Source organism: Canis lupus, chromosome 1 (assembly GCF_003254725.2).
Source record: "Canis lupus dingo isolate Sandy chromosome 1, ASM325472v2, whole genome shotgun sequence".
Classification (NCBI taxonomy): Eukaryota; Metazoa; Chordata; class Mammalia; order Carnivora; family Canidae; genus Canis; species Canis lupus.
The window spans coordinates 35,854,751-35,868,119 of NC_064243.1; the positions used below are offsets into that span (position 1 = coordinate 35,854,751).

General features: G+C 38.2%; 1 protein-coding gene across 10 annotated transcripts in view; it reads left to right on the top strand.

The window, feature by feature from the left end:
* UTRN (utrophin) overlaps positions 1-13,369 on the top strand; it is a 497,383-nt gene that overhangs the window by 139,459 nt on the left and 344,555 nt on the right. For all 10 annotated transcript variants that reach the window (XM_049113409.1, XM_025422487.3, XM_025422483.3 and 7 more), the window contains 5 exons: positions 734-841; positions 1,128-1,307; positions 2,176-2,345; positions 6,471-6,594; positions 9,728-9,815. In XM_049113409.1, coding sequence (XP_048969366.1) covers positions 734-841; positions 1,128-1,307; positions 2,176-2,345; positions 6,471-6,594; positions 9,728-9,815 — 670 coding nt within the window. The remainder of the gene's footprint in view (positions 1-733; positions 842-1,127; positions 1,308-2,175; positions 2,346-6,470; positions 6,595-9,727; positions 9,816-13,369) is intronic.

Here is a 13,369-nt window from a genome sequence, read left to right on the forward strand (position 1 = left end):
TCCCTCCAACTATATAGAAAAGAGCTTTTGCAGCAGATATTATATTTTGGGAAGAATTATCCCAAGTAGCCATATGGTTTTCCATACCTCTTTCATGTTTATCTTTGTACATTGTTAAACATCTTCTGCATGTTGATCAGTGAGGTTTAAATATCTTTATGTTGATTTTGGACTATCCTTAAACTTTATCTTCTCATCACAATTGCTGCTGAATCTGGAACATTAGTGTGGTTTTCCTGAATGATTCTATGGAAAAACCATTGGCTTTAGGATGTGAGTCTTTGATATGATTCTCTCATTAACTAGCCAAGTGATCTTGGATATATAATGGCTTATCTCTCTGTACTCCCTAAAATGAGGGTCTGGGACAGGACGATTTCCAAGCTACCTTCTGCCTCGAGAGAGTTATGATGTATGATTCTTTTGGAGATTTGGACAGTTGTTGAACTTAGCTTTTTAGATCCACCTACCTCCCTGAGAATAAGGTTTAATTACCCAGGTCTGGGGCTAGTGTCAGGATGATCTGTTGCAAATCTGAGAAGAATAATATATTCAAGAAAGATGTATTTCTAGGCCATTCATGCCTCGACCTTGGTTATTTTAAGTCCTTCCTACCCTAGGTAAGAGTGAGGCCTCAACTGGCATAAAAGTTAGAGATTTGGGGACTTGATTGAATTGAATTACCAATGATTCTCCAAATATATTTCTTTCTAACTTTTGTTATTACTTGTAGTGCTTGTTGAAAGCTTGGCTAACTGAAAAAGAAGAGGCTTTAAATAAAGTCCAGACGAGCAACTTCAAAGACCAAAAGGAACTAAGTGTCAGCATCCGACGATTGGCTGTAAGTGGTGTCAGTGTCAGCATCTGTCTTGACAGCCTGTGATATTCTAATGTGTTATATCATTAGTTAATGCAGTTTGGTGAATACAGATTATGACCCATTACCCAACACTAGAATTCTGCCCAGTAATGATCTAGAACCGGGACTCTTCTGTTTTAGTGTTAGTGAACTGCATGGCCAATACATTTTACTATAAAATGTATGTTTACATTTCCTGACTGAGGAGCAGGAATATAGAGAGAGTCCTTTTAAGAGGGAATCATCTAATAAATATTTGAAATCCTAGATTTTGAAGGAAGACATGGAAATGAAACGTCAGGCATTGGATCAGCTAAGTGAGATTGGCCAGGATGTGGGTCAATTAGTTGATAATCCCAAGGCATCTAAGAAGATCAACAGTGACTCAGAGGAACTAACTCAGAGATGGGATTCTTTGGTTCAGAGACTAGAAGATTCCTCTAACCAGGTACTTTTTGCTTTGGATTGTATGTTGTACCATGAAGTAGAAATTAAATATTCAGGTTAGTTTTAGTTTTTATGAAACAAAAGAATAGTAGGTAAACTGCAAAGTAAAGAGAAGGTTTCTTGCACCTCTCTTACCATAGTATTGAAAATTGACATATAAAAAATCTTTACTGTTCTGCAGTAAATTTTAATAGATCTTCAACACACTCCTTAATATCCAGTAATTTAACTCTTAGTAAACTGATGACACTTAGACATGAATCCATTAAATCATCTTTAAATCATAAATAATCATATTAATTTAAAAAATATATTAGTGAATTGATTGAAAGTACAACTTTGGTTTGTACGTGGATGTTCATAGCAGTATCATTTATAATAGTGCAAAAGTGAAGCCGCCCAAATGTCCCATAGATGGATGGATAAACAAATATGGTATATTCATGCAATGGAATATTATTTGGCAGTTAAAAAGCATGAAGTACTGACACATGTTGCAATGTGAATGAATCTGGAAAATGTTACATTAACCACAAGAAGCCATGCACAAGATTAAAAGCACTGTAACTCTTTCTATACAAAATGTCCCAAGTAGGCATATCCGTAGAGATAGTAAGTAGATTAGAAGTCACCAGAGCCTGGTGGGGGAGAGTGGATGGAGTGGTGGACTATTAATAGGTATGGAGTTTCTTTTGAGGAAATGATAAAACTGTTCTGTGGTGAGAATGTATGGATGGTTGCACAACTCTGAAAAAAATGATAACTACTGAACTGTGTATTTTCAAAGGGAGAATGACATGGCATGTGAATTATATCTCAATAAAGCTGTGACAAAACCTTAAAACATCTGGCTGATTTATATACTTCAGGTGACTCAGGCTGTGGCAAAGCTGGGGATGTCCCAAATTCCTCAGAAAGATCTTCTGGAGACTGTTCGCATAAGAGAACAAGTAACTACAAAAAGGTCTAAGCAAGAACTGCCTCCTCCTCCTCCCCCAAAGAAGAGACAGATTCCTGTGGATATTGAAGCTAAGAAAAAGTGAGAACAGATAGAGGAATTTTCTAAATATTGTACTGCCCATCATGTCTTTTGTACTGATCACTAATCATATGCAGTCTTAGATGTAATTTTTTTTTAGATGTAATTGTTATGGAAATTCAACCCGGAACAAACCCCTGAGTCTTTTGAGTGTTCTCCTCCACTCTGGCTAGGCATCTAAATGGTCTCAGGTGATTTTATTTATCCTGTATTCAATCTGGAACACATATTGGGTTCTGTGTGACAGAACCCTTCCTTCTTCCTTTCCATTGTCTACCTTGGGAGGATGGGACTGTCTGTGATTCCTCATTTATTCTTTCTTTCACTGTGAGAATCTTGTCTGTTTTGCTTTAGACAGAGCTCCTTATTCTCTGCACCTCTTCATGCCATTCAAAAATACTTAATGCAGGGTAGTCATTCCTTTGTAGTCTCCCTCCCCCTCATACTTACCCACATTTTCTTTCTTCCTTTGTTAATTCTTTTGTCAGATTCACTAACACATTCTTTATGTTTGGCTTAAAGATCCATCTTTGACATAAAATGTCTTTTTTGTGTCTTATTGATTCAGAGGAAACTCAGGCTCTTTAGAAAAGGACTAATCACAGCTGATGGAAATTGAACATTTCCTAATGGCAGCTACTCTGTTGAGCTGTGCTGTGTGACAGCCCGGTAATGTACCTCACATGGGCTATAGCAGCAGTGCCGTACATCAGCCCTTCTATTCTCTCCCTTTTATGGGAGAATCCCAGTGCTTGGCTAAATGGGCAATTATTTTGGGCCCGAATAAAAATGATATGATTTCCCCAATGTAGCTTTTGTTAGGCGAAGTGGGATTCCAATTTTACTGGATGATTTTCATTTTGATCATAAGGCTGTGTTTCGGTCTCCCACCAGCATCTCCCTGTACCCCCAGAGTACCTCCAAGGTGCAAGCGCCGGCAGTGGGGCCTTTGCTTTTGGAGCCAAGGCAGCCCAGGAAGAAGATGCTTCTGATGTTCAAATTGCCATAGATCTTTTATCTGAGTGTTTATTTTCTGCCAGGTAGATCTGGTGGGGTGTCCCTCCAGTGTTGACTCCATGCATTCAGAAGCAGGGAAGGTTGTAAAAGACTGGGAGGAGGGGGCATAACTCTAATACCTTAAACACGATCATGTTGTAGAGAGTGTGTTCTGCTGCAAGAAACAGAATGCTGTACCAAAAGTGACCTAAACAGTGAGGTCATCAAGTCACATTACAATAAATCTGGAGACAGGGCATTTTGATGGGATGGTGGGGTTTGGCCTCCTGCCACCTGCCTTTCCAGGTCCTTTGGCTTTTACCATCAGGCTTGTCCTCTCATGGTCCCAAGATCCTGCTGGAGCACTGGGTATAACATCTTTGTATAACCTGAAATATGTGTAGGAAGGGCAGTTTTCCCTTATTTGTCTTTTTTCTTCCCTCTCCCTCTCTCCCTCTCCCTCTCCGTCTCTCCACCTCCCTCTCCCCCTCTCCCTCTCTCTCTCCTTTTTTAAATCAGGGAGAAAGACTCTGCCTGGAAGACATGGGCTAACTTCCCCCGTGGTCTCACTGGCCATTAGTCAGTCACTTGCCCAGCCCTTTGGATGCATGGGAGGTTGAGACTCGCTGGCTGGCCTTTTTGGCTTCTGTAATTGTGTTCTGGAGGACTGGACAGCAGAGAGAAGTGTGGGGAAGGGAGTGTGTGTTGATTGGGCAACCAGCTGTGAGTACCAGTCTTCCAGTCCATGATTTGATTGATGCAGAACTTCCTTCAGTTAATTCCTGGGCAAATAGGAGCTAGTGTATATGCAGATCATTATGATAAAAGGCAGTGAGATCTCATTATTAGAAAGGTTAGTTTTTTTTTTTAATTTATTTATTTATGATAGTCACACAGAGAGAGAGAGAGGCAGAGACATAGGCAGAGGGAGAAGCAGGCTCCATGCACTGGGAGCCCAATGTGGGATTCGATCCCGGGTCTTCAGGATCGCGCCCTGGGCCAAAGGCAGGCGCTAAACCACTGCGCCAACCAGGGATCCCCAAGAAAGGTTAGTTTTATGGGCAGCCAAAGTCCACCCCCTCCACATCTACCCATGTATACTAGTTCTGCTTTTGGGCCCTCTTCAGTAGGTGCCTCATCAGTACGGAAGGGGTTTTCATGTTTCCATTTATGTTGGCCTACAGTGTAGAGTATCCTTAACCATGCTGGGTATTAGATGTCTTCCAGACCCTTTAATAGTTTCAGTCTGCTGTAGGAACAGCTATTGGCTGATTGGCTGGTCTTAAAATGGGCTGTCAGAGCAGATGCCAGCTTAGTATAGTTTCTAATACATGTTTCAGAAATGGCAGTTTATTTCCCCTTCTCTTGGTGCTGCTGGTGGCTTTTTTTTTTTTTTTTTTTTTTTTTTTACCAGCTCAAGGTCCAGAGGGACAACTCTTTCATATAATTGAGATCTCTGTTAACATGACCTGAGACCATTCCTGCTCTGTAAAAGCCAAATATTCATAATTCACTAGAAACACGTTAAGCTGTATCCCAAAAAGAATCAGACAACCTGTACTTACCTTAAAGTACCTAAAATTACCCAGAAGTTGTTTTGAGAAGGCCTGTGGGAAGTATACTGGTGAGAAGGATGGATTGCCTGGTTTGAACCCAAGCTCCACCATCTATAGCTTCATGGTCCGGGGCAGTCATTTCAAACCTCCATAAGCTCAGTTTTGGTTTTTTTTGTTTTGTTTTTTTTTTGCATTTAAAGGGATAATAATAGTAAAGGCATCTCAGGGTTGTTGAGAGGATTACCTGAGTTAATAATACACGCAAAGCCCTTAGCAAAGGGCCGGGCATGTGGCCGACAACCTGTGAGTGCTTCTCTCTTGCCCCTCCTCACTGGTTTCCAAGGGCCTTCTTGGGTTTGTCCATGCTTTTTCCTTCCTATCGTCATGTTTCAGTTCTGGCTGCTGGTACTACCGCAGCCTATTATTTGCTGTTCTAGCCTCTCTTTATTCTTTCTGCTCAGTGAACACTAGAAGATAAATACAATCATGCCAGTCCTGTGCTTTTAAGCCTTCACTGGCTCTCTGTTGCCCTTCGATTGTGCCCAGACTCCTTAATCAGTCTTGCAGGGCCTTCCAGGAACTGGCTGGTGTGGCTCTCTGCCACATGGGCAGTTGATCTTCCCTGCTGGGTACTCACGATTCCAGCCATGCCTAGCCACTTGCTGTGTGCAGAGAGTGGTCCTCCTTTTCTTTGTTCTCCCTTTGCAAGGAAAAGTCCTGTGCATAATGCTGCTGTTGTGCTCCATGAGGCCATCCCTTCCTGACTGAATTAGGAGCCATTACTATGAATTCCTGGAATTAGCACCTCTTGTGATTGCTTGGTACTTTCCATTGCTCCTACTAGATCAGAAGCTCCATAAGGGCTGGGATTGTGTCTGATTCACCTTTGTTTCAAGAGCCTGGTCCAGGGGCACCTGGGTGGCTCAGTGGTTGAGTGTCTGCCTTCAGCTTAAGGCATGATCCATGATCCCAGGGTCCTGGAATGGGAGCTCTATACAGGCTCCCTGCTCAGCAGGGAGTCTGCTTCTCCCTCACACTACTGTTGTGCTCTTGCTCTCTGTCGCTTGCTCTCATTATCTCTTCCCCTCTCAAATAAATAAATAAAATCTTAAAAAAAGAAAGTGCCTGGCATATGCTGGACTCAATTACTATGTTAAAGTAAAGAAGGCATTAACTTTAAGACTATCTGTACCTGCTGTTTTTCTGTTATTTTCTAATCAAATCTTTTTCCTTTTCTACAGTTTATAAAAATACAAGTGATTTCTTACAAAGTTTAAAAATTATATAAGTATTTAAAAAACTATTTGTTAAAATACAAGTGATTTCTTACAAAGTTTAAAAATTATTTAAGTATTTAAAAAACTATTTGTTAACGTTACAATATGATTCCTCTTATCAAACTTTTAATTGTAATTGTGTGATTTTGTGTGGTTACTCTATGTCTGTGTTGCCTTTTTTTGAGGAATATTTAGAACACGTGCCTGGTGGGTATTTTGCATGCTCTCTATCTTGAACCCGGTGAAACAATAGAAGGTTAGGAATGACAAATAGTAACATTTGAATCTTAAATCAGGTTTGATGCTGTAAGTGCAGAACTGTTGAACTGCATTTTGAAATCAAAGACTGCCATTCAGGCTGCAGAGATAAAAGGGTATAAGAAGATGCAAGAGACTTCAGAAATGAAAAAGAAGTTGAAGGTAAAACATAAAACAAAAATATCCTAGTGAATAAAATATTTCATCGGGTTTGATTTGCTGTTGACATAAAGGTGTGATGGGATCCAAAGGCTTCCTGTAAAATAAATGTAGCCAGAAGGTAGCTGTTAGAACACTGTAGTAAATTTTGAATAAGTCAAGCTGGCTGGCATTCAGATCCTTGTGTGGAGGGAAGAATTTTTTTGCCTCTTTTTTCTTAACCTCTGAGATGTACAGGAAGGAACACTTCTAAGGTGATCCAGTTATTAGTATTTTTTACATTGATTAGATCTACCTTAATCTAGTCCCTAATAATTTATGACTTTGTGTATGCTGAAGATATTTTGCTTTCTGAATATAACAAATTATTTCAATTCTCAAAATCCCTTTGATATGTTTTCTTTAGAGAAGAGACACATTCAAAAAATAAATACTGTTAAAATGTCTGAGATCTTAACTCTACAACTTTGAACCTCACGTGTGTTATTGTAAATTGTGACAGGAGATTGTAGTGACTTATGTCTTTGGTGTTCATTAAGTGTGTGTGCATCATTTCATGAAGTGTTTCAACACCTAGTGCACGTCTGTAGTCCATCTGGTCTACGTTGATGATGGAGTTTGTCTGTGAAGAGTTTGGAGAACATTTCCAAAACAAGATGTAGATAAATATCAGTGATCTAAGCCAGAAAGTGGTAGTACCATGGTGGTTGAGAGGAGGCCAGGATGGCAGTTGTCTCTGTTCACTGGTGAAGTCCAGAGGGGGAGGTAGCATCATGCTAGAATCAGAAGGGACATGCTTGGAGCTGGATGGGAAGGCACAGCAGGCAGGGGTGCCCCTCAGCAGAGGCATGAAGGTGAACAAGTATGTTGTGATAGTTTTTGTTGTTGTTGTTCTGTTTAGTGCTAGGTGTATGTGTAAAAGTAGTGGAGAGTTAAGGTTGGAGAGGCGGTTTGGAGTCAGACCCTGGTTGACATATGTTTAGGTGAGAAGTTCAGACTGACTTCTATCTTATCATTGCATTGTAAATATAAATCTGATTAGGTGGCTCCTGTGGTTGCAACTAATGGCTTTCCACTGCCACGGGGACAGAATCGATATGTCCCTGACATGCGCCCTGAGCTTACAGCCCTCCTGAATCCTGCTCTTTTCTCATCCTCTACCTTCAGCACGTGCTGTTTTCCATGCTCAGAATGACCCTTATTAAGCCTTTGTGCTGTGTGGTTGAAAAGCCTTCTACTCCAATAAACCTCTTTCAGCCTCATTAGGAAGAGTTAAGTGATTCATCTTTGGACTTCCATGTTGCTTTGACCATACCCTGGTGAAAGCCCTTATTGCATTTATGTCATTATTTGTTTCTATGCCTGCCTGTGAGTGCTTAGAAGTGAGGATAATTTCCCATCGAACCCCCTATTTTCGGCACTCAGCAAAGTTGTTGGCTGATGGAAGGAAGGAATGAATGATGGCTGTGGAAAGGGGGATGTGGGAGGTTGTTAGCCTGGAAGCACCATTATCTGAGCCCTCTGAGTAGGGAGTCAGGAGATCAGAAAGGACAGCTGTGGTGCATCATTTCATATGCTTCTTACAGTGCTGATAATCCAATAGATGATAATAATGAGCATTTAACAACCCTATTCTCAAAGCAGAGGATTTGGAAGTTATAGTGATCTTTATCCAAAAAATATTAATAAGTTAAATTCCATCCTATCTACAAACAATTTTACTCCTAGATTGTTACTATAATATTGGAGGGGATGAAAATAACCACTGTGTTTGTTACTGGAAGGCATGATTGGTAGTTCACTCGTTTTCCTTTAATATTTGTAGATTCATTTATTTTGTTGTTTTAGACAAGTAGTGATAGATGGATGCCAAAAGAGTTGGCAAAATGTAACATGAAGAGAAGTTAACTATCACTTTAATCTCTAATTTTTCTTGCAAATTGGGGAAAGATCAGCTTAATTGTGTTTTAATGAAGAACTGCCTTGTTCCAACTGCTGCCTCACCTGGGTGGAGGATCCACAGTTCAATCTATCACCACAGAAAGTAGCAAAAAAATCAATTTGTATAAAACAGGTCATAATTCTTCAGTTTGTTGGTGACTTTTTGCATTGATACTTGGTTTAACAAAAACAAGTGGTGTTTCTTTGAATCTCTTGTTATTTCTTAATCTTTGTGAATTAGTCACATTAAAGCTGTGCAGCTCAAAGTAGGATTGTTTATTTGCTAGTGCTTTTATGTACAGAAGTTAGAAGGATTCTTCTCTGGGTTGTCTGGTTGAAATAATATGCCTAGAAGTTTTGATTGTGCTCTTATGGGCACTATTTGAGTAGTTAATTTTATCAGTTGTGGATTGAGGAATGGGAGAAATATCAGATATTGAGTGTTCATGCATACGTGTGTGTGTGTGATTTTGTTCAACCCTTTCTTACTAGTTCTGGAAAGATTTTGTCTTCCCTGTCTTTGAGATATAGGGACATTGAGAATATCAAACTATAGAGACATAAATATTAAGTACCATTCTTCAAACATAAGGAACAAAATGCTTTAGTTTGGGTCCCAAAGCAGATTGTCATAGTTTAGAAATTATATAAGAATTATGGTTGTGGTTGAAGTCTGCAGTAGATCCTAAACTTAATATAATATCAACAAATAATAGGCTCAAAATATTTCTATTTTTCATGTTAATTTTTGTCCAGTGATCTCTGTTATAGAATATTCAGTTAATTTGCCTAAACTGTTATTTTTATTGTGTGGCATAAACATTGAGGTTATGTATGTAAATAGATATCCTGGATCTAAAACACTAATTTTAATTGTTCCCTCTTGATAGGAACTATAAATGTACAATTTTTTTCTTATAAAAGTAATCAAAGTTTTTTTTTTAAGTCACCAAAATTTTGTGTGTTTGTGTTATTTGTTTAAATTTGCCTTTTGAAATTTAATCAGCTTTGAAATTTTGTAAGGCAGCCTGGAATTGCATAGTTTTGTCTTGTAGTATTTCTCCTGTGTCAACCTTGACTATAACACTGAAAGGGAATGCAGGAAGGCATGAACCATGAAACTTAGAATAGCGTGAACATTGCATTCATTGAGAAGAAAGTTTGCAGTATTCTTATGTTGGGATTTTATTTTCAGGGATTAGAAAAAGAACAGACAGAAAGAAGCCCCAGACTGGATGAATTAAACCAAACTGGACAAGTCCTTTTGGAGCAAATGGGGAAAGGTGAGACCCTTGATCTTTTTTAAAAAAATGTTTTTTAGATGGTAGCATTGAATAACATTTACAGTTTGACAAATTACACATTTAACACTGTAACCTCTTTTTTTACAAGTGGTTTAGACTTTTTTTTAGACAAGTGGTTTTCAAAAATTTTTTTTAGGTAACAGTTTTTTTTTTTTCAAATGAAATTCTATGCTAAAGTTTTTATAAAACAGATAAAAGGGAAGTTGTTCTGCTTTATAGAGTCAGACAACCTAAAACTCTGATAGCTTAGCTGAATAGTTGAAATTCACTGTTGTGGAAGATTTTAAAATCTCTTCCTTTGGGGTTATATATTAGGAATTTTTTTGGAGAGGGGTGGCAACAGAAAATTTTACTTTGGCAATATTTGGGAAATGAAGTTGTATTGAAGTGAATTCATTAAGGTTGTTCAATTTTTATCACTTTCAAATTAGTATATTAATTTAGTGCAGGTATCTTTTTATAGTTAAACTTGATGAAGTTGTTACTTGTATTTGAAATTTTTACCTGTATTTAAGGACTTTTTTTTTTCTTTACCATTAGCCCTCAGTTACTCAGGGTTGTATAAAGATAAATATTTTTCCTATCAGCTTTACATATGAAACTTTCTTTGGTCTAGCTCTGAAAGACCTTTCTTGTAAGTCCTATTCCTTATTCCAGTGATGGTAAATGCTTTGGAAGACTGCTGCAATATTCTTTGACAAAAGCCATGTACACCCAAGGCAGAATATTAGTTTGACAAGAATTTTCAGTGTAGTGATTTTCAGTTTTTTTTTTTTTTTTAACTTTTCATTCTGGAAAATGTAAATATATACAGCACAAACAGAATAGTGTAATGAACCTCTTTGTACCAATTACCCAGCTTCAGTAATTAATGGTATCCTGCCATTCTTGAATTATCTATACTTCTACTCATTTCCCACTTCCTGGGTATTATTATCATTGTTGTTTATAGTTTTCTAAAATAAAATTTATAGGCCACCTGGGTGGCTCAGTCAGTTAAGCATCAGACGCTTGATTTCAGCTCAGGTCATTGGGCTCTGCCCTCAGCAGGGAGTCTGCTTGACCCTTTTTCTCTGCTTCCCCACTCTTACTTGTCAGCTCTCTCTCTCTTTCAAATGAATAATTAAATCTTTAAAAAAATAAAAAGTAAATTTTACTTACATTGAAATACATGAAACCTAAATGTGCTGTTTTGACAGCCTGTATGCATATAGCAATATATGGAAAATTTCTATCTGTCCAGGAAGTTCCCTGGTGTCTGATGGATCAGTCACCCCTCCTCAAAATAACATTTTTAAAAACTTTAGATTATTTTTGCCTCTGCATTTAAAAAAATGTAAATTAATTATATACACATACAAACTATGGACACACATACACTTATACACGAAAATATGTGTGTGTCTAATATATGTCCATTTATTTGGAAATTATGCAAAAATACCAGTGTCAATTCATAGATGTTAGTATAGCTTAATTTCTTTCTTTCTTTCTTTCTTTCTTTCTTTCTTTCTTTCTTTCTTTCTTTCTTTCTTCTTTCTTTTTTTTTTAAATAAATAGAGTGGGTTTTCACTAGCAGAGTACAGCTTTTGTTGCATGTGTTCTTATTGTGAAAAGGCATCCCCTAAAATATATACTCTGGAAACTAAGTTCATGTGAAAATGTTCCTTGTAAAATATCAAGTGCAATATCAGAGGATATGTCATTGATGGTTTTGTAAAGGAACGAATTTTGTGATGTAATGCAGACTTGTTTAATTTCATGGGAAACCCTTTGTATTTTGTATGTTTTTGGAACATTGGTAGGACTGGAAATGCATTCATTAGAGGATACTAATTTTTATTTATGTACTTATTTTTTTAAAGATTAACTTAATTATTTTAGAGAGAGAGAAGGGAGAAGGAGAGGTAGAGGGAACAAGACAATCCTGAAATAGACTCCCTGCTGAGTACACAGCCAGATTGTGGGAGAGAGGGGGCTTGATCCTAGGACCCAAAGACCATGACCTGAGCTGAAATGAAGAGCCAGCTGCAGGGCATCTGGGTGGCTCAGTGGTTGAGCATCTGCCTTTGGCTCAGGGCATGATTCCGGAGTCCTGAGATCAAGTCCCACATTGGGCTCCCCATGGGGAGCCTGCTTCTCTCTCTGCCTATGTCTCTGCCTCTCTTTCTTGTGTCTCTCATGAATAGATGAGATCTTAAAAAAAAGGGGGGGGGGCCCAGCTGCTTAACTGACTGAACCACTCCGGCACTCCCTAATTTAATTTATTTTAAAAGACACATTTAAGATGAGGTGGGAATGGCAATGGGGTATTGATCTTAATAGGCTGTTTATGTTCTGGGTTTAATGTCTTGCTTTTTGAAGAGTGTCTATGTGTTAGAGAATAAAAATGAATTTTAAAAATCTTCCCCAGTGTCTTCCCATTTTATCTATTATTCTAATTTTATAGTATTGTATATTATTTTTCTCCATATGGTTTTAGTGCTCTTAATCCTACTGCTCTTATAAACCAGAACTGTTGAACAGAAATGAAAGCACAATTGGGTCCCTCTTGCTGCTCCCCTCATCTTGGCCATTTTCCCCAAGCAATTTGAAATAAATCCTAGAACACAGATAGTTAGCATAGAGGGTGTTTTTAAAAGAGTGTAATTTGGCCAGAGCCTGCCTGGGTCAGGATGTAGATAAGTGACTCAGTCCTTTGGTAAAACAAATGTTCCAATAATCATGTCACTGATTTCCTCAAACTAGTTCATCAGAAGTCATACCACACTGAAATTTGATGGGACTTTTCTGCCAAGTGCATTTGAATTGCTTTGTGGTATCTTGTAAAACATAGAAACATTTTAAACAATGAAATTTTCTGTTTCATTTATCTTTTGTGGCTGTTTTATTCGGTTTTCTTGGTTCAGCCTTATCTTTTTCCTAGAGATTGTGAGCTAATAAAATAGAGTAGTTAGGCATTTGGATAATATGGCTTTATGAATTGATGTTTACTATGACTAGCCTATGGAATTTGATAGTGGTCCTATGTTTTTTAAATTTCCCTAGATTCTTTTTTTTTTTTTTTAAAGATTTTATTTATTCCTAAGACACAGAAAGAGGGTGGGGGAGAGAGAGAAAGAGAGAGAGAGAGAGAGAGAGAGAGAGAGAGAGGCAGAGACACAGGCAGAGGGCGAAGCAGGCTCCATGCGGGAGCCTGATGTGGGACTCGATCCCGGGTCCAGGATCAGGCCCTGGGCTGAAGGGGGCGCTAAACCGCTGAGCTACCCGGGCTGCCCCAAATTTCCCTAGATTCTAATAGTGATAGACTGAAAAATATAGTCAGGTGAGAGTAAGTGGCAGGAGTATGTTATATTTTATTCCTTTTAGTAATAAGATGACAGTCTATCGATTTGGGCTTTTGATTAGTCATTTAAGAGTTGAATATCCTGTAGAAATAGAAAATTTATAACTCAGGATCTCTGGGAGCAAAACCATTATTTTAAAAGACAATATATAGTTTTCCTTGCTTGATGTGAAAATTATGCTTTACT